This window comes from Accipiter gentilis, unplaced genomic scaffold (genome assembly GCF_929443795.1).
Source record: "Accipiter gentilis unplaced genomic scaffold, bAccGen1.1, whole genome shotgun sequence".
Taxonomy (NCBI): domain Eukaryota; kingdom Metazoa; phylum Chordata; class Aves; order Accipitriformes; family Accipitridae; genus Astur; species Astur gentilis.
Genome location: NW_026060824.1, coordinates 2,452,215 through 2,478,311, shown reverse-complemented (window position 1 = coordinate 2,478,311; position 26,097 = coordinate 2,452,215). Strand labels below are relative to the sequence as shown.

At 49.9% G+C, this 26,097-nt stretch overlaps 2 protein-coding genes across 2 annotated transcripts; one reads left to right on the top strand and one right to left on the bottom strand.

Moving 5' to 3' along the window:
* Positions 1 to 7,633: 7,633 nt before the first annotated feature.
* LOC126036879 (olfactory receptor 10AG1-like) lies at positions 7,634 to 8,572 on the bottom strand. The gene has a single exon (XM_049797093.1). It carries the CDS (start codon positions 8,570 to 8,572, stop codon positions 7,634 to 7,636), a length of 939 nt encoding a protein of 312 aa, XP_049653050.1.
* A 1,131-nt stretch (positions 8,573 to 9,703) lies between these two features.
* Positions 9,704 to 13,100, top strand: LOC126036825 (olfactory receptor 14C36-like). Its single transcript, XM_049797034.1, has 2 exons — positions 9,704 to 9,892; positions 12,141 to 13,100. The coding sequence occupies exon 2, from the start codon at positions 12,165 to 12,167 to the stop codon at positions 13,098 to 13,100; it is 936 nt and encodes a 311-aa protein (XP_049652991.1). The 5' UTR covers positions 9,704 to 9,892; positions 12,141 to 12,164.
* Positions 13,101 to 26,097: the final 12,997 nt, after the last annotated feature.

Sequence of the window (26,097 nt, the reverse complement as noted above, 5' to 3'; positions counted from 1 at the left end):
ATTTGTGCACGAGGGGAGCTCGGTGGATGTCATTTACCTCCACTTCAGCAAGACTTTTGGCACAGTCTCCCTCAATATTTTTCTGCTCAAGTTAGGACATTAAGGTCTGGATGGATAGACAAAGAGATGGGCAAAGCACCAGTTGGATGATGAGGCTGAGAGCACAGTGGTGAACGGGCCATACCCTACCTGGAGGACAGAGGGACATATTGGGGTATTGTGGGGCTGCACAGGGGACTCTCCTGGGTGCTGTGCAGTTTAACACCTGTGTCCATGACCCAGAGGAGGCAACTCTCACCACATTTGTTGATGGCACTATATTGGAAGGACCATTCCTGTACCTTGGGTTGCCATTCACGGGAACCTAAGAGGCAGAAGGACTGTCCTGTCAGGAACGTTGTGAGATACAAGAAAGACAAAGGCCAGATCCTGCACCTGGGATAGACTAACAGCCTGCAGTTTCAGGGGAAGGGGACTGCCTGGCTAGAGAGCATCTCTGAGGAAACAGCCCTGGTGGTGGAGAGAAGACAAAACACAATCCAGCAGTAATCCACATGATCCAGGGCTACCTGGTACCAAAGTGGCCAGCAGTGTCCTGGAGAGTAGAAAGAGGAGCATCACCAAAAGAGTGAGGGAAAATATTGTCTCCACTGCCCATCACTTGTCAAACCACCTGTACACCACTGTGTCCATTTTGGGGACTCTGGTTCAAGTGTCCCGGGTCTGCCTGGGGTGGGTTTCACTTTCTTCGTAGCAGCCCCTATGGTGTTATGTTTTGCATTGGTGCCTCAAACAGTGCTGATCACACACCAGTGTTTTAGCTGTTGCTGTATAGTGTTTGCACAGTGCCAACGTCTTCTCCGAACACAGCTCCCTGATCATAGATCATTTCAGATGTGATGGTTCTGCTCCACCAGTTCAATCATTGGCACCTGAAAACCACCCTTGCTTTTCCCTCCTCTTCCCCAAAAACCTGACCAAGTGATGACAAGAAAGAAGGAAGCAGAAAGGCCCCAGGCCTCCATGAATCAGCTGGGTTCTGGCACTTGGAGGGCCAGAGTCCTTCCCTTGTGCAACCCATAGAGTCAAGGTGGGAAGTGAGCCTGCAAGTCTGAATCAACAAGGTCCATGGACAGGCAAGGCTGTGTCTATGGCTGTGTCTGGAGACCAGTAGCCCTTCAGCATAGATCAAGCTGGGGCTGAAACTCAGGCCAAGGCTTCAATCGTCTCCTGGGCCCATGCACAGAGGTGTGGGTGGAGGCCGCAGGTGATGCTGCTCAGGGCCCTGACACTGCCATCTTAGACCCCACCTGCCAGTGCCCTCAATAGGCCAAATTCTCATTCCCTGATGTGCAGGGTCTGCTCTCTTCTGCTCTTCTTCTTCCCATCCCTGGGGATCTGGGAGACCACAATTTCATGGTCACTATGGCCGAGGATGACACTGGCCTTCACATCCCTGACCAGCTCTTCCTCTTCTGGGAGTTGCAGGTCCAGGTGAGCATCAGACTGGATGGCCAATTTAGAAGCTGGCTCACACAGAAGCTGCCACCTAAATCAGTTGCCTGTCGCATAGAGATCGTCCATATATATCTGAGCTGCCCTGACATCACACAAGACATCCCCCGCTTCTCATCTTCCCTGTTGGTCTCTCCTAAACATGCTGTGTCTCCATTCACTAAATAACCCGTGGGAGCTGCCCTTCCTCACCTCAGCTCTTATTCCACTCATGTCACAGCTCTGTCATGGTGTGCAGCGCTCCTGCTATCCACACCCCAGGTGGTGGGCATTGATGCCCATTAGGACTGCAGCACCTCAGATGTGGCACCAGGGCCAAGGGCAGACTTGTAACAAGGAAGCCTTCCCCCAGGTGCTGGCAGCCCTTGTCTAGAAAGGCTTTGCTGCTCAACAGAGGCATGCTGGAGTAGATGGCAGGTGGCAACATCATGATGAATGAGGTTCCCACAAAGAGCTAAAGCTGCAGTCCCCAATCCCAGAGAGAAACAGGCCTGGGCTGAGCAGCCCTGGCAGGAGAGGGGTTTGCAGTCCCAGGCAACTCTGCAGCACCATGGGACTTGTGCCAGAGGTGAAGGTCATCTTCAAGAAGGACAAGTCCCTCGGGGAGGACAGCTTGTGATCCAGCTACAATGTGGACATCATGCTGGGGTCGACCACCTAGATAGCAGCTCCACAGAGGAGGACCTTGAGGACCCAGAGGACCCAAGCAGCTGAGCATGAGCGAGCAATGCACCCTCATGGCAAAGGCCAACAGCCTCCTGGGCTGCATTTGGAGAAGCATTGCTGGCAGATGGATGGAAGTGATCCTTCCCCTCTACTCAGCACTGCTGAGGCCACTGCTGGAGTGCTGTGTCAAGTGCTGGGCTGCCCAGTGCATCGTACTTGTTGACCTACTCAAGCAAGTCCAGCAAAGGGCCACAGAGCTGGTTTACGGGACTGAAGCATCTTTCCTAGGAGGAAAGGCTGAGAGATGTGGGACTGTTCAGCCTGGAGAAGAAAAGGTTGAGGAGGATCTTATTAATGGGTATAAAATTCCATCTGAACCCAAGAAAAAACTATTTGACTGTGTGGGTGGTTTAACACTGGAACAGGCTGCCCGGAGAGTTTGAGAGTCCCCATCCATGGAGTTATTCCATACTCACCTAAATAAGGTGCTGAGCAATATACTCTAGCTGAGCCTTCCTCAGCTGAGGGGTTGAACTAGATGATCTCCAGAGGTCCCTTCCAATCTCAACATGTCTGTGATTCTCTGAGTATAAGGGAGAAAAGTAAGACAGAAAGGAATGAACACCACATAGCCTTGACTGCAAATATGGTGGTATCCCATGGAGAAGATCCATGCTGGAAAAGGGGACAAGTGTGAGGAGGAAGGAGCAACAGAATGGTTCTGTACTATCTGTTAACCCCCTCTTCACCATCCCCCATGCTCCTTTTGGAGTTGGGATGATGTCGTGGTTTAACCTCAGCCAGCAACTAAGCACCACGCAGCCAGTTACTCACTGCCCTCTCACCCAGTGGGATGGGGGAGAAAATCGGGAAAAGAAGTAAAACTCATGGGTTGAGATAAGAATGGTTTAATGGAACAGAAAAGAAGAAACCAATAATGATAATGATAACACTAATAAAATGACAACAGTAATAATAAAAGGATTGGAATGTACAAATCATGCAATTGCTCACCACTCACCGATCGACACCCAGTTAGTCCCCGAGAGGCGATTCCCCCCGCCCCCACTCCCCCCAGTTTGTATATTAGATGTGATGTCACATGGTGTGGAATACAATGTTGGCCACTTGGGGCCAGCTGCCCTGGCTGTGTCCTGTGCCAACTTCCCATGCCCCTCCAGCTTTCTCGCTGGCTGGGCTTGAGAAGCTGAAAAATCCTTGACTTTAGTCTAAACACTACTTGGCAACAACTGAAAACATCAGTGTTATCAACATTCTTCACATACTAAATGCAACACATAACACTATACCGGCTACTAGCATGAAAATTAACTCTATCCTAGCCAAAACCAGGACAACACCACACTGAGGAGAGCAGACACTACACTGGAGGGCAGGGCTGCCATCTCAAAAGGACATAGACAGGCTGGAGGGATGGGCCAAAAGGAACCTCATGATATCCAATAAAGACAAATCCAAAGTCCATACCCCAAGGGGAACTAAGCCCCTGCAATGACAGAGGCCAGGGGCTGCATGCCTGGGTAGCAGCTCTGTGGGAAAGGCTCTAGTGGTCTTTGGGTTTCATTAGGCAAAAGATGACCCATCAGCAAAGGTGGCCAACGGCATCCTGGGTGTATGAGAAGGAGCACAGACAGTGGAAGTGATTATCCCCCTCTGCTCAGCACATTTTAGAACAGATCCAGAATACTTGCCAAGATTTTGACCCCACAATACCCGAGAGACATTGGTAAACTGGAGCCTGTTCAGTGGAATGGCACCATGGTGGTCAGGGCAGGAGCACTTGGAATGTGAAAAGAAGCTAAAAGAGCTGGGCTTGTTTGGCCAGGAGGAAAGAAGACCTTGGGGGAACATGCAGCAGTATTGCACTGTTCCCGGGAAGACTGAGTCAGGCTCATGTCCATGGTACAAGACACAAGGACAAGAAGCAATGGGCTGAAACAAGAGAAGGTCAGGGTACATACAGGAAGAAACTTTTTCAACATGACAGTAGTCAAGTGCTGGAAGGCATTACCCAGAGGGCGTTTGCCAGCTCTATCCAGAAAGTGACCAAGCCGTGTTTGGATGAAGCCCTGAGGAATCTGGTCTGACGCTGTCTTGGGCAGGAGGTTGGTCGAGAAACCTCCCAAGGTCGTTTCCAGCCTGAATGATGCTGTCCTTCCTTCCCCTTCATGTCTTCAAATGTGAGAAAACTCTCAGGTTCTCCCTCACCACAGAAGTACTTCACATCAGGTGCAGGGCTGCTTCACAGGTGTCCCCAAACAGCCCTGACCACATCCTTTGCTTCCCTTTTCATTTCCCTCTGCCCAAGCTGTTCTCTCCTACCCTCCAAAAGAGTAGCCTGCCATGTTAATCCTTTCCCCATTGGCCCTGCATCTCTTGTTTTGTACGCTCTTATGGTACTTCTGAGATGGTTGCTGTAATGTTTATGACCATGGGTGCCGCTCAGTTAACCACGTCATTCTCTTTCTTTACCCGTAGTGTCCTGCAGTTCCCCATATCGCTATCTTGCCAGAGGCATTGGCCCACAAATCTTAAATGTTGACACATTGGAATTTCTGTCCAGAGGCACTTTCACACCCTTGTGGCTTTGGCCAACAGAGACCTCCTGAAGTTTTTCAAGGGGAAGGGGGCAAGGTCTGCACTGGGAGCGGAATAAACCCCATGATGTTTCAGCCAACCTGACCCTGGAACTGGTGATACCCCACCTTTTGCTGGGAGGCTGGACCAGAATCCCAGCACTCCCTTTCCCAATAAACTTTCCATAAGCCTGTGCCTTGCAGTGTGCCCCAGGAGAAAGAATTCAGCTGGAGGTGGGGGTCTCTACAGCAGAGGGGCATAGGAGAACTCAGGGTGGAATGGTCCTGTACTCAGGAGGTCTCAAGTTCTACCTTGGATTCCAAGCAGGGCCAGCCGGCTCTCAGGTCCAAGCAGATTGCTCCATGAACGTCAGCATCCCTGTACAGAGTCTGCACATGGGCCAGGCATCGCAGCCACCATTACGGAAGTGGAGACAAGTAATTTGACCAGCTCCTTGAACCCAGGAATCGGTATGCCGTGCCTCCTGAGATTCCTGGGAACAGCTATGCTTTCTGTGCAGAGGAGCGTGAGTCCTCTTTTGGTCTCCTGGGCAGTCTCCTGGCAAATGCGGTGCTTCAGGCTGTGAGGAGAATCCAAAGAATCTTTTTGACTAGGTTAGTTTCATTCTACATGTTGAGATGCAGGACAGATGAAAGGAGCTCAGAGCTTCCAGGGTCCCTGCTGCACAACTCAGACTTCAGAGACTGGAAATGTCAGTAACGGGGTAATGTTGGCTTCCTTTGTGCCTTTGCACTAATCTGGGATGTCTCCTTCTGCTGCCTTTGGCTAAAAAAGAAACACCTCCCCTCTTCCATCTCCCCCTCCTCCACAAAACAGGGAGAAAAGATATGAAGCAGGGATGATTTAAAGGGCAATGCTGTCTAAGAAGTGTAACATGTAAATGACAACAAAGAGCTAGCCATGACAGAAAAAACATTGCTTTAAGAACTCATGCCAGAGGCTAACTACCGAGAACTTATGGCTCTTTTGTCATGTCAAGATGAATGTTGGGGGAAATGAAAGTGCTTTAATTAATCATAATGAAGAATAAGAAGGAATTCCCTTACAGTAATGTTCTGTTCTTAGTGATAGTACTACCAATTCCACAACATCCTTGAGAGCTTAATTTTTCTCGTTTCCAAAGCTCAACCTACTCTGAACAGCCAAGGACTCCCTCAAATCTCTGCAGCCCAAATCTCCAACCTTCTCTCATCCACACTCTTTTACCCCAGGACACTTCTCACCATCACTTCAATACACTGCCCAGTCTCTATTTTGCAGCTGGGTGAAGTCAGGGTATGCCCTTGCAAAGCCTTCCCTTCAAAAGTCTTTCCTACGTGCTAATCCCACTGGTGTCGCCTCATGCTGTGTACCGCTCCTTCCTCCTTCTGCAAAGCTCCATTGGGTGGGCAGTTTTCCTCTTTCTGTCATACCCATTCACCTTCACAATCTTTTTGTATTGTATGCATATCAAATATTGTCTCAGGAGACACATTTATCCCCTCCCAGCATCAGCCATTTCCAATTGCAGGCTGAGATATTTCCCCTCTTGGAGCAGACATTGTGCAAAGCTGCTCCATATGTGGAAACACACTTCAGTGCTGCATAGGCATTTGGGCTAAAAACCCCCACCGGGCTAGTTTTTCAAAGAGACCGTTTCAGAGTGGCAAAGCTGATTTTGTACATAAATGCTTGTGCTGGTTTTGGCTGGGAGAGAGTTCATTTTCTCCATGGACGCTTGTGTGGGACTGTGTTTTGGATTTGTGCTGAAAACAGTGTTGATAACACAGGGATGGTTTAGTTACTGCTGAGCAGGGCTTGCACAATGTCAAGGCCTTTTCTGCTTCTCACACTGCTCTGCCAGCCAGTAGGCTGGGGATGCACAAGACATTGGGAGGGGACACAGCTGGCACAGCTGACCCCAACTCACTAGGAGATATCCCAGACCGTATGACATCATGCTCAGCAAAACAAACTGGCAGAGGAAGTAAGGGGTGGGCAGAGTGTTGGAGTGATGGCGTTTGTCTTCCTAAGTAACTGTTCTGTGTGATGGAGCTCTGCTTTCCTGGAGATGGGTGAACACCTGCCTGCTAATAGGAAGGAGTGAATGAATTCCTTCTTTTACTTTGATTGTGTGCCCAGCTTTTTCTTTATCTATTTAACTGCCTTTAACTCAACCCACCAGTTTTCCTACTTTTCCTCTTCCAATTCTCTCCCCCACCTCACTGCTGGGGACTGAGCGAGTAACTCAGCAGTGCTTAGTTGCTTGTTGGTGTTAAACCATGACAAACAGATACTCCACAGCTCTCTGGGACACTATTCCAGTGCTGGACTGTCCCCCTGGAGATTTTTTATTATTATTCTTTATGTCAAGATAGTCAAGCATTACAAAACTCAGTGCAAGACATCATAGCAGGAGAAGAAGACCTTCATGTCTTTTAACTTTTTTTAGCTGATTGCACGCAGGGACACTGTAGATAGTCCATGGGGTCTAGCAAGTGATTTCTCAAACCTGAAGGTAGTCATCTCTTCATCGGTTGTGTCACCCTCTGGGCTTCATTGACTACAGACCATGCTTTGACTGTTTCCCTTTAATATTACATAGGTCAGACACAGCTTGAAGTAGCTACTTGCATTGAAATACTTAGGGGCACTGAAGATGCTCTAGAGTACAAAGATATCATAGTGGGGCAGGATCTAACAGGAATGCCTCAGGACACCTTTCCCCTTCTTGAGGAGGATTAAAGGCAGGCTGGACATGTAGTTTTCTTTGAGCAAATATGGGATGCCTTTGTTCAGGCAACCAGGTACCCCAGTGGAACATCTGGGACTATATTTCACATACTCTGTAGTATCACTTTGTCCGTAAGAGTCTCTTCAAGGCAATCCTCACTTCCTTATTCCTCAGGCTATAGATGAGAGGGTTAAATGTGGGGGTCACAATTGTGTAAAGCAGGGCCAGGTATTTGTCAGCATCTACAGAATCCCTTGACCGTCGCTTTAAATAGGTGACTGTGGCTGAGCCGTAGAAGAGCATCACCACCCCGAGGTGCGAAGAGCAGGTGGAGAAGGTTTTGTGCCTGGCCAGAGCTGAAGGTATTTTCAGAATTGCCCTGATAATTTGAATGTAAGAAATAACTATTAAGGAGAAGGGAAGGATGGCAAATACCAGGATGATGGTGTACAGCATCACTTGGTGCCAGAAAGTGTCAGCACAGGCCAGTTCCAGCAGAGGGGGAACATCACAGAAAAAGTGGTGAAGGTCATGGGACGCACAGAAGGGCAAAGTGAATACCTGGTAGGTCTGTCCGACTTGCACCGGAATGACAGCTATCCATGACCCCACCACCAGTCTGATGCAGAGACCCCTGCTCATGATGAGGGTATAGTGCAGGGGGTCACATATGGCTGTGTAGCGGTCGTAGGCCATGGCAGCCAGGAGAAGGCATTCGATGCTGCCCAACAAAACCAGGAAATACAGCTGGGCAGCACAGCCAAGGAAGGAGATCCGGCCATCTTCCATCAGGAAACCCACCAGCATTTTTGGCAGAGTGACTGACGTGTAGCAGACCTCCAGGAAGGACAAGTTCCTCAGGAAGAAATACATGGGGCTGTGGAGGCTTGAGTCCACCACTGTGATGAGAGCAATCAGGCTGTTCCCTGTGAGGACCACAAGGTAGATGACCAGGAATACTGCAAAGCACAGGCCCTGCAAGCTGGAGTGGCCAGAAAATCCCAGAAGAATGAATCCAGATCCAACAGTGTGATTCTCCAAGCCTTTTCTTTGGGACATTTTCCCTATACAGAGCAATTCAAACAACAGGCTCTTAGAGGATGCTGATGGCCTGTCCACCATCACACATACTGTCAAGCCTAGAGAAAGACTACAAACATCCACATACAGGTGATTGCAGGGTTAGGCGAGCTTGACCAAGATTGGCATGAATGTTTGCAAACCTAACATGGGTTGCTCGCTGCAGGGAGGTTTGTAAAGAGAGGAGAGAACAGAATCCTTGACCCTGAATGACTGGGTTTTGTCATCTGCAGAAAAGAAACTTGACTTTCTTTTTTAGAGAATAGATTACCTGGTGACAGATGAGAAAAAAGGCAGAAAAGGGATAAATACTAGCCACTTCAGCAACAGTCTTGCTTACACTGCTTGTCCGGATCTTGTAAGAGCCGCTTTTACTGTAAGACAATTAAGAAGAAATAGGGTGCAAAGGAGGAAAGGGAGGAAAAGGGGAAGACAGAGCGAGGCAAGACATGACTTGATTCTTAGACCTTAGTGAGAGAGATCAGTCCCAGCTCTCCTCTCACATGTAAGAGCTCACCCCCTGATGCTGTGTCCACACACAAAGATCTGGGAGACTATCTCAGATCTGAAGCATTAATTTCTACATGGTGAAGGGTGAATCCCATCAGAAGTAAACCAAGCTGCTATCTGCCAGTGAATCCAGTGACACTGAGGCATGCATGAGACATTTTAACAAGACAGATCAGCAGCAGTTTATGCATAGATCACAAGCATAAAAAACCAACCAACCAACCAACCACCTACCAATCGACACCCAGTTCAACCCTGAGCAGCCATCCCCCCAACCCCACTCCCCCCAGTTTATATACTACACATGATGTCACATGGTATGGAATACCCTGTTGGCCACTGTGGGTCAGCTGCCCTGGCTGTGTCCCCTCCCAATTTCTTACGCCCCTCCAGCCTTCTTGCTGGCTGGGCATCAGAAGCTGAAAAATCCTTGACTTTACACTAAACACTACTTAGCAACAACTGAAAACTTCCGTGTGTTATCAACATTCTTCTCATACCTAACTCAAAAACATAGCACTATACCAGCTACTAGGAAGACAATTAACTCTATCCCAAGTGAAACCAGGACACTCTGCCTGTGAAAGGGGAAATAACACTGCTGGAAAGAAGTGTGTCTCCCCAGCTGAGGGAGGGAACATCAGTGATTATTTCAGCCTGTTTCCCAGCAGGTTCCCCTGGAGCCCCAGGGACACCTGGAGGGAGCCCAGAGGGGGCAGAGAAAGTGCTGCCTTGGACTGGTCCTCTGCTGCTGAGCTGGGCTGGGCTTCTGGGCTGGAGGGAGCTCATTACAAGGAGACAGTGCCGCAGAGAGACAGCTCTGTCCAGGGCAGCTCCTCTGCAAAGCACAGCAGGGATGAGGGCACTGTCTGCAGGCACTGCGAGCAGGCAAGAGAAGTGTCAGAGAGGTTGAAGGCAGTCTGAGGTGGGAGGACAGGTGAGAGCTCACTGCGGCAGAAATCGTCACAGACCTTGACAGGGTAAGTCTAGGGCTGCAGGGCAATGCCGATGAATTCTTGGAAGTGTCTCCTAGACATGGCACGTGCCAGGGCTGATAGGACCGGTCAGGATGTTTCTCCTTGCTTTTCTCTGGTGTGGAGGAGGAGGACCTGCTCCAGAGCAGGGCTTCCCTGCTTCACCCTCAGAGGGACATTGCAAGACAGCTTCCTTCTCCCGGCAATGGCTACAGCTGTGTGAAGGTGGGTTGTGCACCCAGGGGTGCCCACAGCTGTCCTTCCAAGCGGGTGCCCTGGAGCCCAGGGCGATGTGTGCTGGGGCAGGGACTCTGCTGTCTGCCAGTGTCAGCTCTCGGCCTGCCCAAGAAACTCCCCATGACCATGCAGGGAGAAGTTGTAGGTGGAAGGCATGACCCCCAGCAGGCTAGGGCAGGGCAGAGCAGGCCACGGTCCTGCTCTCAAGAAAGTGTTGCATGGCTCAGGGCTTCTCACAGCTTCAGCTCTACCTCCTGACATTGTTAAGGGGGGGTGTTTCTCAAAAGCACATCAGCTCAGCAACAACTTCCCCTATCCAGCCTTATGAGGTTCTCTGTGATCTGGCCTTTAGCCCCTGCACAGGCAGAGATGCCCCCGGGTGGTGCCCTGCCCCTGCAAGGCGTTTGCAGGCAGAGGTGAACACAGAGCAAGTGGGATGGGGTTTGTGAGCACTGACAGGGAGCTGTGCTGGGGCCAGGGAGATGGCTCCCGGCAGGAACAGCTCCAGGCAGCAGAGACACAGGCAGGCAGTGAGAGGGAGCTGCTGCCAGAAACGCTGGGGAGGTGGATGTGGGCACCTCCCTGCCATCCCTGTGGTGCAGACACCTTCACCTGTGCAACTCCTCCCTGGTCTCCTTTCCCAGCCTAAGCAGAGCCTCTGCCCTCCAACTCCTGAGGTCTGAGGCATGCATTGCCCCTGCAGCAACCAGAGCCCAGAAAAGGACAAATCCCTGTGTCTATCTTTGTGTGTCCCTCCTCCCTTGGCAGGAGACTGTGGCCTTCCACTGTCATCCGTTCCTGCCTGTGCTGCCCTGGTTCTCACCGTTGGATTTGCTGAGTCAGTGTGGGAGGCGGGGGTCAGGGGTGGCAGGTTCCTCTCCTGTTCAGATGCCGGCCCTTTGGGTCCTGCTTTGCAGATGTGTCTATGGCAGCAAAGTGCCCAAGTCTCCTCCGGGCAGCTTCAGGACATTCAGCTATTTCCCTGGGGTGTCCTGCTGGGCTGCAGGGTGCCCTCCAGAAGGGCACAGCTCTCCCATAGTATCCCATAGTGCTAGGATCCCCATGGAGAAGACACCTCAGTGCTAAGGCTGTGGAAATGCTGTGGGGCAGCTGTATGTGGGCAGCTGCAACAGTCCCTCTGTGTCCTAGTCTGGGAGGGGAGAGATGAGGTCCTCCTCAAGAGGACCTGAGAAAAGCCAAGGAGTCCGGCATCTGCTCTTTGAACCTGGAATCCTCTGCTCTCAGCAGCATCCAGTTTCTTTTTAGGGGAACACCTGAGAGGGACCCTCCTCCAGCTCCAGGCTGCCAGCACAGGGCAGCTGAGACCAGGACTGATAGGCAGAGCAGCTCTCCTCACTCTGCACTAAGGGACTGTCCCTTTGCCTCGCAAGATCCACAAGATTTCACTCGGAGTGCATTAGAAATGTCAGGGATTTCAGTCATCCAAACCCACTCCTAAAAGTGGCAAGTGCAACTAGAGCGAAATGAACAAAACAGAATCCCCTCAGCTCTGTTCTGCAGTTGGGCAAGTGGAAAACTGCAATGCTGAAAAGCTCTTTGATACGTCACGAGTGCATTCAATTTGAGATCAGCCTGTGTTCCTAGTTCCCTCTCACTGCAGAGCAGGAAGGGCTGCTCAAGAGCCCACGACAGAGTCCCTGCTTCCAAAGCCCCCTCAGCCAGCAAAACCTGGTGCTCAAGTAAGAGAGCTACAGAGAAGTCTTCCTAAAATGAGGGAGTCTGAATGTGGGGTTGTAATGACACATGCAATATGTTTTGCTCAGAGAAGTCTGGCCTAACTCACTAGTGCATTTTGCTCCTCAACAGATAACCACACACGGAGGAAGCAAATGTCCAACCACAGCTCCATCACTGAGTTCCTTCTCCTGGCATTTGCAGACACACGGGAGCTGCAGCTCTTGCACTTCTGGCTCTTCCTGGGTATCTACCTGGCTGCCCTCCTGGCCAACAGCCTCATCATCACCGCTGTAGCCTGTGACCACCGCCTTCATGCACCCATGTACTTCTTCCTCCTCAACCTCTCCCTCCTTGACCTGGGCTCCATCTCCATCACTGTCCCCAAAGCCATGGCCAACTCCCTCTGGGACAGCAGGGCCATCTCCTATGCAGGATGTGCTGCACAGGTCTTCTTTGTATTCTTCTTGTTTGGTGCAGAGTATTTTCTTCTCACAGTCATGGCCTATGACCGCTACGTTGCCATCTGCACACCCCTGCACTACGGGACCCTCCTGGGCAGCAGAGCTTGTGTCCACATGGCAGCAGCTGCCTGGGGCAGTGGGTTTCTTGATGCTGTGCTGCAGACTGCCAATACATTTTCACTACCCCTCTGCCAAGGCAATGCTGTGGACCAGTTCTTCTGCGAAATCCCCCGGATCCTCAAGCTCGCCTGCTCAGATGCCTACCTCAGGGAAGTTGGGGTACTTGTAGTTGGTGTCTGTTTTGGATTTGGGTGTTTTGTTTTCATTGTGCTGTCCTATGTGCAGATCTTCAGGGCTGTGCTGAGGATCCCCTCTAAGCAGGGACGGCACAAAGCCTTTTCCATGTGTCTCCCTCATCTCGCTGTGGTCTCCTTGTTTATGAGCACTGTCATGACTGCCTACCTGAAGCCCCCCTCCATCTCCTCCCCATCCCTGGACCTGCTGGTAGCAGTTCTGTACTCAGTGGTGCCTCCAGCAGTGAATCCCTTCCTCTACAGCATTAGGAACAAGGAGCTCCAACATGCACTGAAGAAGCTGATTCAATCAGTAATCTTTCAGAAGCAATAAGCTACCTGTGCTTCTTCACAAGTGATTTCCAATGTATCTGGGGAGCCTCCTGTACTTTGGGTATTTTATCTGTGATAAACATATTTGCCCAGTGATGTCTGCATCTGCTCCACTTGCCCAGAGGCAGGAATCCAGCCTGTCTGACCCAGAAGTCTTTGCACATGTGTCTGGCACAATGGCACAGCTGTCCTCCCCTGTCACGTCTCTGTAAGAAAAGGGGATTTTCTCAGTTCTGGTGTCTGGAGGTTGGTCTCTTCTTCCAAAAGCTGAGGTCAGGAACAGGCTGAAGAAATTTCCCCCCTACGAGGCTGAGCTGCTGTGTTGGGGTTCTCTGGGGGCTGAGGGGAGGTGAGCATAGGGTGATGATTTAGAGAGTGAGGCTGGAGTGAGCTTTCACTGGTGGCCTCACTAATTGGCCACTTCCAGCACTGGCCACTCAGCACGGGTTTATGGGTGAGTTTTGGTGCACAGCCGTTTCCCTCCTCCTGCTGGGCTCACTGGGGGAATGGCCAGCCCTGCTCAACCTCTCTCTTTCTGCAGAGCCTGACAGACCCTTGAGCACGGTTGTCAGCAAAACCCCACATGGGATGCGGATGGGGCTGGATAGGTTCCAGGACCTGGAAGAGGCTATCTCAAGGAAGAAGAACAGAAGGGGGACAGGGCACAAAAGGATATAATGGGGCTCATGCAAGAGAAACTGTTCCTCACACCGAATACACCCTTTGCCATGCTGTGCCTCCACAGTGGGTCTGTGGGGGGACGTGTGAGGCAGCGGGGCTGGCCCAACACAGGACAGGGCACTGACAGGGGCCACAGAGCAGCTGCCAGGGGATGACCACCTGGAATTGGTGGCTGCAAGAAAAGTCAAGAGCAAAGGCAAGAGCTTCAGTTGCTGTGTTAGAGACCAAGGCTGGACAAGGAAAATGCACGGCTGCTTCTGAAAGAGCATGGTGATCTAAGAAACAGCAGAGACTAATGGGCCTGAGGTGCTCAATGCCTTCTTTGCCTGAGTCTTTACTGAAAAGGTCTCCCAGGCCTCTCTGCTCAGGGAAAGGGGTTCAAGGAGGAGGAGAGCACGTATCGGCAGGAACCTCATGAAATGCCACAAGGACAAATGGCAGTTTCTGCCCCTGCAGGAGACTCATCCTGGCAATGGCACAGGCTGGGGGATGCCTTTCTGGGAGCAGCCCTGTGGGAAAGGTCTTGGTGGGCAGGGAGCTGAACAGGAGGCAGCCATCTACCCTGGCAGCAAGGGAAGCCACCAGCATCCTGGACTGTACGACCAGGAGGTCAAGGGAAAGGAATTCTCTGGAATACTCCTTCCAGCTTTCAGATCCTTAGATCAGGAATAATACTGGCAAGCTGGGGTGGGTTTAGCAAAGGGCCCTCAGGACAGCCAAGGGCTGGAGCGCTTTGCCTGTGAGGAGAGGCTGAGGGATCTGAGGCTAATTTGGCCCAAGGTCCCCTCCTGACAGTGAGGTACACATCAATCCAAGCAAGATTCAATTACTTTAACCTGCAGTGCTGTCCAAAAAGGCCTTGCACAGACATGGAAGAGGCTGAGGATCTCATGGCCTCACTTCCTTACTCCTTTCCTGGTAAGATCTTCCCCCAAGTCTCCCTGGTCCTTGAGACTCCTAGCAGCCTCTGTGGTAGCAAAGCTTCACCCATGGGAGAGCAAGATGCAGCTGGGGAGCACTAGTGCCAGTTGGACACAGGCAAGTGCATGGGTCCAGAGGGGATGCACCCAAGGGTGCTGGGGAAAATGACTGGTGTCATTGCAAGGCTGCTGTCCTTTGTCTTTGAAATGTCACAGCAAATGCAGGGAACATAATGATCGTTGTTAGAAAGTCCAGCCGGTGGCCAGTTTCTAGAGGTATCCCTCACAGAGAAGTGCTTGGGGCAATGTTGTCTGACATCTTAAGTGATGGCCTGGACAATAGGACAGAGTTCACTCTCAGCGTGTTTGTGGATGAGACATAACTGAGGGGAGCCCTTCATTGAGTAGGGGCAGGGAGGGGAACTAGGTGATGCCCAGAAATATCTCCCACATTTAATTACTCAATAAATCTTTACCCGGAGTTCTCTGGAGTTCTCTGTAAAGACAAAATAAGGAGAGGCTGAAGAAGAGGTGGGAAATACATCAATAAGGATATAGTATTTTTTCAGAACAAAATTTTTCCACTCCGAGCAGTGGTAGGAAAAGCATTTTGATGAACAACTCCATCTGAATATGTTGGCAGAGGGAAATTACTGTAGTGGACTCATGTGGTCCTCCCAAATGAAAACATAAAAAGAAAAAAATAATTATAACAACTAAGCCAAAATATCTGACACTCTGAAAATGAAGATTGGTTTCAGTTATTGCCTAGAATAACGTTTCAGTCGGTTTCAGCTCAAGACTAAAAGACCTACGTTCAGGTCTGGATTCATTTGCCCACATACAGAGGCTGTTGCTGTCTGAGCTGCCCCGGGGTTACAGATGTACCTAGAAGGTACTTGGAAATGTGACCCAAGGTGCCCTTCGGGAGCATTTAGCTGGTCACCAGGAGCTCTCCAGGCTTCTTGGTGGAGACAATCTCTCCGTTTATTCCAAAGGGAAGTCTAGACAACTCCATTAGATGTAGACATAGGCGCTGAGGTGTCTGGTGTTGGGTAAGGGCAATCTTGTCCTTTTCTTCACCTAAAAGACAGGGACAATTCATGTGCCCCTGAGGGAATGTGAAGGGAGTGTGTCTTGCTGATTTAGGGACTCCTTCCAGAAGCACTGGTAACACAAAGATGCTGGCCATGCAGAAACAGAGCGTTTCACTGAAGATGGCCACCCATCTTCTCTGTAACAGTTGAGAGAGATGAACACCTCAGATTGTGGTTGGCTGTGTGAAAGGGTGAGCAGAGGCAAGGACAGTCCTGGGCAGGGAATGTGTTAGGGCACCGAACTCCATGTGAGATACAAACCTATCGTATTTAATGTTATAGGCCTGATTCTGATAGAAAGGTTCAGGAAAATGTCAAAAAATAACATGAAGCAACAAAGAAATTAAGGAAACAATTTAAAGGGATGGAAATGTTTTACTTGTGTGGTGGGTTGACCCTGGTTAGATGCCAGATGCCCACCAAGCTGCTGTATCCCTCCCCCTCCTCAGCTGGATGGAGAGAGAAAAATATGACAAGAGGCTCGTGAGTTGAGAAAAGGAGAGGGACATCACTCAGCAATTACCTTCACAGGTGAAACAGGCTTGGCTGGAGGAAATCAGTTTAATTTATTACCAATCAAATCAGAGTAGGGTAACAAGGAATAAAACCAAATCTTAAAACACCTTCCCCCCACCCCTCTCTTCTTCCTGGGCTCAAATTCACTCCCAAATTCTCCACCTCCTCCCTCCAAACAGCACAGGGGGATGGAGAATGGGGGTTGCGGTCAGGTCATCACACATTGTCTCTGCCAATCCTTCCTCCTCACACTCTTCCTCTGCTCCAGCATGGAGTCCCTCCCACCGGAGACAGTTCTGCATGAACTTCTCCATCATGGGTCCTTCCCATGGGCTGCAGTTCTTCATGAACTACTCCAGCATGGGTCTTTTCCACAAGGTGCAGTCCTTCAGGAACAATGCTCTAGTGTGGGTGTAGCACGGGGTCAGAAATCCTGCTACAAATGTGCTCCAGTGTGGCCTCCTCTGCCTACAAGTCCTGCCAGGAGACTGCTCCTATGCAGGCTTCCCACGGGGGTCACAGCCTTCTTTGGGTACATCCTGCTGCTCCTGCGTGGGGTCCTCCATGGGCTGCAGGTGGATATCTGCTCCACCGTTAACCTCCATGGGCTGCAGGGGGAAAACCTGGCATTCCTCAGGGGTCAGTTTGGGGAATGGCACTGTTTAACATCTTCATCAGTGACATAGACAGTGGGACCGAGGGCACCCTTAGCAAGTTTGCCAATGACACCAAGCTGTGTGGTGCGGTCGACACACTGGAGGGAAGGGATGCCATCCAGAGGGACCTTGACAGGCTTCAGAGCTGGGCCCATGAGAACCTCATGAAGTTCAACAAGGCCAAGTGCAAAGACCTGCACATGGTGAGGCAACCCCTGGTATCAATACAGGCTGTGGGAAGAAGGGACTGAGAGCTGCCCTGTGGAGAAGGACCTGGGGCACTGGTGGATGAAAAGCTGCACATGAGCTGACACTGTGCGCTTACAGCCCAGAAAGTCAACCTTATCCTCAGCTGCATCAAAAGGAGCATGACCAGCAGGTCGAGGGAGGAGATTCTCCCCCTCTACTCTGCTCTCGTGAGACCCCACCGTGGAGTACTGCGTTCCGTTCTGGGGTCTTCAACGTAAGAAGAACATGGACCTGTTGGAATGAGTCCAGAGGAGGACCATGATGATCAGCGGAGGGCTGGAGCAGCTCTCATATGAAAACAGGCCGAGAGAGTTGGCTTTGTTCATCCTGGAGAAGATAATGCTCCAGGGAGGCCTTATAGCAGCCTTCTAGTACTTAAAGGGGGCCTACAAGAAAGCTGGAGAGGGACTTTTTACAAGGGCATGTAGTGATAGGATGTGGGGTAATGGATTTAAACTGAAAGCAGGTAGATTTAGATGGGGTATAAAGGAGTAATTCATCACTATGAGGCTGGTAAAGCACCAGACCAGGTAGCCCACAGAGGCTGTGGTTGCCCCATCCCTGTAAGTGTTCAAAGCTAGGTTGGATGGGGCTTTGAGCAACCTACTCTAGTGGAAAGTGTCCCTGCCCATGGCAGAGGGCTTGGAACTACTTGATCTTTAAGGTCCCTTCCAACCCAAACCATTCTATGATTCTATGAAACTGGCTCACCATGGTCTTCACCACGGGCTCCACTGGAAACTCTGCTCTGGTGCCTGGAGCACCTCCTTCTCCTCCTTCTTCATGGACCTTGGTGTCTGCAGGATTGTTTCTCTCACCTATTCTCACTCTTCTCTCTGGCTGCTGTTCTGCAGCAGGATTTTTTTTCCCCTTCTTAAATAGGTTATCACAGAGGTGCTACCACCATTGCTGATTGGCTCGGCCTTGGCCAGCAGCAGGTCCATTTTGGAGCCCACTGGCATGGCCATGGGCTCTACTGGACATGGGGGAAGCTTCTAGCAGCTTCTCACAGAAGCCACCCCTGTAGCCCAGCCGCTACCAAAACCTTGCCAGGCAAACCCAATACACTTCCTCCTCACCTCCCCAGCCCTGCCATTTCCGACATTGGCCACCTGGGACTTGCATCACTGACATCAGACTTGTCCAAAGTCTGCAACTGGAGGTAACAACTCCTTTGCACCAGCTCCCACCTGCCTTCCTTAGAGACCTGGCTGCACACAGGCACAGCAGGATATCTCTTCATTGCCAACAAACAGAAGGAAAGCATGGTAAAGTTTAATAAACAATAACACACACTCCTCAACTCTATGCTAAACCCATGCTGCCTCCAAGGAGGTTCACCATCCACAGGGGATAACCTCACTGGAAAAGTTTTAGACAGATTGATGGGAAATGATAGATGTAAACACAATGAGGGATTTGTCTCAAGAGATAATTAGACTGCTGAAAGACAAGGGAAGGCTTCTAACTCCCTGAAGCTCAAAGCTTCAGCCTGGGTAGTTGAGATGGATCTGACTGAACAAGCGGTAAGGGGAAAGGAAAACTGGAGACCAATGGAAATGGCATAGACCAGGTAGTCTGCGGAGAAGATGCTTTTAGACCTGGACAGGTGGAAAAAGTAAGGAGGTTAAACACACAGTATCATGAACAGAGTCCTGGCAATGCAAGTACAGGGGAAGGTCAATATTTCTTCTCCTGCAATTAATACACTTCTGCCATTTTGTCATGGCAGAAAAACATCATCATTTTACTAAAAGTCTTCAATCATCTCAGCTGATGAAATGCTGCTTGTGTGGTTTGTTGTTTTAAAAATTTTCAAGTAGTTCTTTCCCTTTCCAGGCAGAGCTCAGCTGTCTGACCATGGACATTGAGTGACACTGGTAGAGGCCCTGGTGTATCCGAGGTATTTCCCTGCAACTGGGCACTGTCATGCAAGACAGGAGGTCTACTGCAGGAGACCAGAGTCCCTCAGGAGCTGCTGAAAGAGGCCAGGCAGAGACTTCCAGGACACCTGCACTGGCCCCAGGCATCTGTGTCCCTGTAGCTACATCCCACCCCAGTTCCGGAAATAATTATTTATTTCAAAAGAGTAATTAAAAAAAAAAAAAAGTTCATTAAATCCCCCAAAGATGAGTTTATGAGAAGAAAACAAAGCTAAACTAGGAGGAAAGAAACACAAATAATTTTAAAAATGCTGAAAATTACATTAAAACCTTTTCTTTGCTATAGCTCCTTCCTCATTTCTTCTTTGTTTCATTTTTATTGACATTTTCTAAACATCTCTACCATAATCAGGGCTGCAGCACAAAACCCCATTTTTCTATGTCTTGCAGAGATCCCAGTGTGCTAAAACCCCTCTCCGGCCAGGAGCACATGCATGTCACTCCTCACTCTTTGCACAGAGACAGTCACCCACTAAGGTGCAGGCTCTCTCAGCTGATACTGGGAAGCAATGTGACCAACTTCCGTGAAACACCCGGGGTTTGGGTGGGTGGCCAGATTGGCACTCATCTCAACACCTCTGTATTATTACAGTGTCTGCTGAATGGGGTCTCTAGATCATCTCTGAACACTCCCTTTTCATTCCCTCCAGGGTAAATGAAGAGTGACTCCTTTTTAGGAGAAGAAAGGGACGAGACTGGTCTCCCCCAACATCAGACACCTCAGTGCAGATGCTTATGTCAAATCAAGTTGTCTACACTTCCCTTTCTAGTCAATGGAGAGAAAGAAGTTGTTTCAACTAAGGTCGTATATCTGGAGATACATTTCCTGGTGACCAACAAATGCTCCAGAAGGGCTCCTGTAGGTCCTGGGTCACATTTCCAAGCAGCATATGGGTGCTTCAGCTACCCCAGGGCATCTGAGACAGCAAGAGTTGGCAGATGTGGGCAAAAGAATTAATCAAATGAATTTGCTCCATCACCTTCCCAAGGACTGAGATGTAGCTGACCAACTTGTGGTTCCCTGGATGCTCCTTCTTGCCCTAACTGAAAACGAGTGCCATGTTTGTGTTTTTCGCATCACCAGGGAACTCCCTGTTTTTCCTGACATTTCAAAGATGATCGAGAGCAGCCTTGCAATGACACCAGCCAGCTCCCTCAGCACCCTTGGGCACATCCCTTCTGCTCCCATGGACCTATGCGTGCCCAAGTGGCTTAGGCGTCCCCGAGACACATCTCCCATTGCCGTGGGTGCACCCTTGCTATCACAGATGTTGATAGAGGACTCAAGGTCCAGGGAGGATGTTTGACCTCATATTGGAGAGAGCAATATGTCCCTGAGCATGTTCTCCTCAATGATATTTCCGGGAAGATGAAGAGGAAGGCAACTGGGCATGACCAGCATGGATTTACACAGGGTGGATCATGTTAGACCAAACTCATGGCTTTGCAGGATGAACAGGCTGTATTTCTGGATGAGGGGAGATCAGTGGGTGTCTTTATTATTGTGTCCAGGACATTTGGAGGGAGGGAGGGAGGGAGGGATGAGCAGACGGATGGATGGATGGATGGATATAGAGATGGGCAGGAGCTGGGATTGATAGTCAGGCTCAGAGGGCCATGGAAAATGGGTGACACACTGCCTGGAGGCCAGTAACAAGCAGGCACTGCAGATGTTTGCATCTAGACCGCCTGTCTCAGCCTGGGAGATGGGGTTTCCCCCTGCTGCGGGTGGTTCTGCCAGTCGAGTCACACGGGTCTAGCTGGTGCAGAATCTACTCAAAGACATTCCTGTAAGCCAAATATGTTGGGATTTGTGGCAGTACATTCCCCACACACCCCACCCCCCCCATCCTTCCAGCAGAAAACAGAACTTGTCCAGGAAGGGAGAAGGGGAAGGAAACCCTGGAGGCTGCAGGTTGAAATTTGAACTGGCCAATCGAGATGCGCCAGGTACACCGAGGTGACCCTCCTAGCCAATAAAATTAAATGACCACAGGTCAGATTTGACAGGGCTATAAATGGGGTCCCACTGGAGGACATGTTGTCAGTCCTCTTCGGAGCAGTGGGTCAGCAGTCGGGGATTCCCCTTTGGGTCGGGGCACTGTCCGAGGTAACTCCTCAAGGGAGAGAGACCTCAGCTTTTACATGAGTGATATGAGCATTTTGGAGCCATCACTTTAAAACCTGGGGATTCTGAAGTTGGCCGTGTAGTATTAATTCTCTTTACATCATTGAGCCTGTGGTTTTATAAAATGTTACCAGACTTCTAACTAACTTTTGCTGAAGAATAAATCTGAGTTTTAACTCCTGTTAGATTTGGTTAGTTGTACATCTGTAACAAGGACAGAGTCTGTCTCATTGGAATGAAGACCCCTGGAATGGGGTGGGTGACCCTTGACTTCACATCCCTAGTTATCTCCTGAAGCTGAAGTGGGAGCTGGTGGGGATCAGCGTGGCAATCATAGATACAGGTTTAAGTCCACAAGTCCAACACCCTCCAACTGCTGGAAATGGGGAGTCTGCTGAAGACCAGCTGATAGCATTGGGCCAAAGAGAAGGATGTCAGAAATTCAAGGCTGGCCTAGGAGAGATACTGTCATTGTCTACAGCTAGCTTATGTGATGGTACAGAAGAGAATGAGTCATAGTCTTCCCAGGTGGGCACAGTTGAAAGGTGAGAAGCCATGGGACAAAGTTGGGCCATGGGAAATCTGACTAGGCTTAAGAGAAAGGCATCTGCACTACAAGGTCTGTCAGGCACTGGGAACATGCACCCAGAAAGGCTCTGGGTTGTCCACAATGGAGATAGTCAAGCCTCAAGTAGACGTAGTGCTATGGGGGTTTTTGGATCGTAATGGATGACTACCTAATACGGGTAGAAAAGGAAGCCTGGGCAGCAGCCAGGCTGCCTTCACTGACAACGGAGCAACAGGTACTTTACCCTGCAGGGAATAAAAAGTACGTGGGTCTAGGTATTGCAGAGTCTGCTTGAAGACACTCCTGTGTCCCAGATACATTGGACTTAGTGCCCATTTGGCTACTCAAAAGACAGCATTGCATTCACTTTGTCCCCTTTTTTCCCTCTGTGATTCAGGGGAGCTCATGACTTCAATGCGTGACTTGCTGTGTGCAAAGAGCGGATATGGAAAGACAGAGTGCAGGGCAGGGAGTGTTTGGGGGAGTCCTGGGATCTCTGCTTACACAAAAATGTGGGTTTTGTTCATCTAAGGCTATCCGTTGTGGGAAGTGGACCTCAGAGGAGGTAACGTGGACTTAATATACAGCCGCTGAGTGTACTGCATCACTGCATTCCTGTGTGCAACTGGTTCTCCAAGCAGGAGGGAGTTGGTGCCCACGGGCTGAAACATGCAGCTACAGACTTCGGTGAAGAAAGCTCAGATTTGAACAAGGCTGCTGTAAGTGCCAGCTGTTTGAGAGAAAAGGTGGGGCTGGGCGTAAGGATGAAAAATGACCACAGATTGTTCAGACATAAAGGGTCTTGCTTTTTGCAATCATTCAAACTCCATTAGGAGGATCAGTATGAATTCAGGATTTCTGATATCACATAGTGCATGAGCAGAAAAATAAAGAAAAGTGGGGGGGGGGGGGGGGGGGGAGAATTCTTTCTTATTGTTTAGTATTGAAATCTTTCCATTTTGACTTCACTCCTGAAATCTCTCTAATTAACAACATAAGAATTGAAGACCTAAAGGAAAATAATGCACAGAGCCTTGGCTCGTTAGGGAGTTTTCATGTTCATGAGCCCTCTGGTGCCAAGTTCCTGAACTGCAGATCCTGAAAGATTGAACAAACTTGCAAGTTTCGGAGGGTGTTAGTGGGCTCCACTGAGGTACATCCCTGAAGAGATCGTGGAGGGAATGACCAGAGAAGGAATCTGTCCCTGGGGGCTGGTGAAACAGGAAGTCAGAGGCACTGGTTACAGGTGGAAGATCAATTGTGGAGGTGGCTGTGAAAGCCCTAAATGTGTTTCACCAAGCAGGATGGCCAAGCCCTGAGGCCCATCCCCCTGGGAAGGGGGGATCCTTTCCTTCATGGGGTGCTTACATCTCTTCCTGGAAGCAGTTTGATGGGGGGGGTGGGGGGGTGATGCCTAGTGAAGGACAGTGGTAGGACACCTCCCAAGCACTTTGGGGGTCAGTGAGGAGGGAAGAAGGGCCTAGGGCTGTAAGGAACCAGTGTCCTCACAAGGGCTTCAGTGGAAGAGACAGCAGCCTCCGTGGAGATGACAAAGAGTTCAGTTCTGTTGGCAGGGAGGAGGGGGGCAGTGCACAAAGGCCCTGTTTGCACCACAGACAGTCCTACACTGTCCTATGGCTGTGCCAGTTTCCCTGCACACTTTAGCTGCCTTCCCCTGTTTCCCTACCTCACCCTGACCTTGGGATCTCCCAAGTAGAAGAATTTGGAGCAACGGAGTAATTTGAGCCTGGGGGAAAGCGTGAGGGCAATGGACTTTAACAATGTTGTCACTGTTTCTTACAATCCAAAACTTTTTTACTTGGCATAAATTAAATTGACCTTCACCAAGTCAACCCTTCTTTTCCTGTGACCATAATTAGTAAGTGATCTCCCTGATTTTATCGTGACCCATGAGCTATTCCATCTTATTTTTTGCCCTCGTCCTTTTGAGATGCAGGTGTGACTTGGCAGCTGGGTGGGCGTCTGAGTGTTGGGCAGGGGTAACGCACTACACGACGACCACCTCAGGACTGCTGTGTCCAGTATGGGGGTCACCAGTACAAGGAAGACCCTGACAGAGTGGAAAGAAAGTTGCAGGGGCCAGAAGGATGGTTGGGGCCTGGAGCACATTGTGTACAAGGAGAGGCTGAGAAAGCCGGGGTTTGGAAAAATCTCTCTAGACACTAACTGCAGCAAGGACACAGGCCAGGTGGTGAGATCTCTATCAGTGGAGATTTTCAACATCTGTCGAGACAAGCACCTGATCTAGCTGGAGATGTCTGAGAATGGGCTTGGCTGAGAGTCTGGCTGTGGCACGAGCTATGGGACTTGATGTGTAATGAGTGTTGGTAGGAAACTTGTTCCCTTTGTATGAATAATGGCAGGAGAGCTGTGTATCCTAGAGACCTGGAGGAAGACAGGGGTGACCATGCAGCAAAGGTCCTTCCTCAGGGTTGGGCTGTATGGCCACTCACTCTCTGGCTCTTCTGTGTTCCTATGATAGGTGATCCCCAACACTGACTGCATTTGCCCCTTCTCTGCCCCCACCAGCCCCCATGCCCCAGGGCAGCATGACAGTCCTGGCCCTGGAGCTCCTCAGCCAGCTCTTGCATCTCTCCAGCCCCCTTCCCCTGTGCCAGCTGGGTTCCCTCTACCTGTCCTGTGATTGCAGTGTCCTCCTTTCCCTGCGAAAACCTGGAATTAACACTTTTGTGTGAGTCCGCCTGGGCAATCTCTCCCTCTGTGGAGCTCCAGTCACATCCCAGGCACACGCTGCCCATGGAGATCCCCTGGGATATCCAGGCAGCTACAGATTCCCCTCCTGGAGGATGGCTTCTGCCCTGTCACATGTGGGAAACGACTGGGTTTGTACCTCAGTGACCATTCACCATCTCCTCTGTCACCAGGCACCAACAGCTGAGTCCTAAGTCCACCCCTCTAGCAGGTCACAAGGTGACAATGAGCTTTTTGCCCCTGAAACCATGGATCAATAGGCCTTTTTGAGGTGCAGTATCTTGGGCCTGTTCCTGACATGAGGCTTGGAAAAACAGCCCTACCATCTGGCAGTGCACAGGGAAGATCCCTTTTTATTACAGAGATGCTGTGAGGGAGTCAGCTTGGACCCAGTGTTACAAAGACACATTCTTCTATGGTCCTCCAGGTGAGACAGAGGAGGTTCATGCTTCACATGAATACAGGAAGTCCAGGTATTGGTCTACTGTTGCGGTCATTTATATGGAACTTAGTTCCACATGGTATGGAATGGCCTGTTGGCCAGTTTGGGTCAGGTGCCCTGGTTGTGACTTTTGCCAACTTCTTGTGCCCCTCCAGCTTTCTCGATGGCTTAGCATGAGAAGCTGAAAAAGCCTTGACTTTAGACTAAACCCTACTTAGCAACAACTGAAACCAGTGTTATCAACATTCTTCGCATAATGAACTCATAGCACTGTACCAGCTACTAGGAAGACAGTTAGTTAACTCTATCCCAGCTGACACCAGGACAGGGAGGCTTAAATCAGTTAGATCTTGTTCTTGTGCCTGATGGATCTTATTTGTCTTTGTACATCTTTGTCCAATACTACATGCCAAACAACACCGCCTCAGCTTACCTCTAACCTCCTTGTTGTTCTCTTGCTCAAGTGCAAGCACCATGGGGTCCTGTGGGGGTACCATTCCACAGTCCCTTTGCCACTCCCGATGGTTTCAGAGGGTGAAAAACATGTCTGCATACGAAACCTCATCCCATTTTCCTTCTCTCCTTAAAAACAGCATTAGTTGTAATAGAGTATTATAATCAAGTGACCCATTAAGTGGCCACTTCGCATCACCTTCTAACTTATACAATGGCCACCAACTGCAATATTTAATAAGGTTCTTTTTACTTTCTGTACCTCCAGTAACAGCAATATCTTTCCAGTGGGCAATTACACAACCCAGAGGACTTTTCCTCAATACTTCTCCTTGATTGTTTCCCATTTTATAACTCCTCCTAATCATTCTTAAGTTTGATTTTGGCTTCTCCTTTTAGTAAGCTTCCGTGCAAATTGTTTTTTACACTTTGTTATGCTCTTCCCCCAGTTTTCCTCCCACACGTCCCAAATTTCTCAAATTAAATTTTCCTTTACACACCAATCTCAGTATTTTGGATTCTTAATAATCTCTTTCCCAATCATAAAAGTGTGGAATTTGGGGAAAACACTCAAGGCAGTCTGGTTTCTGTCTGCTAGATGTATAGTACCAG

Excerpts from the sequence above, each read along its gene's own strand:
- LOC126036879 (XM_049797093.1), bottom strand. The coding sequence starts at position 8,572 with ATGTCCCAAAGAAAAGGCTTGGAGAATCACACTGTTGGATCTGGATTC.
- LOC126036825 (XM_049797034.1), top strand. The coding sequence starts at position 12,165 with ATGTCCAACCACAGCTCCATCACTGAGTTCCTTCTCCTGGCATTTGCA.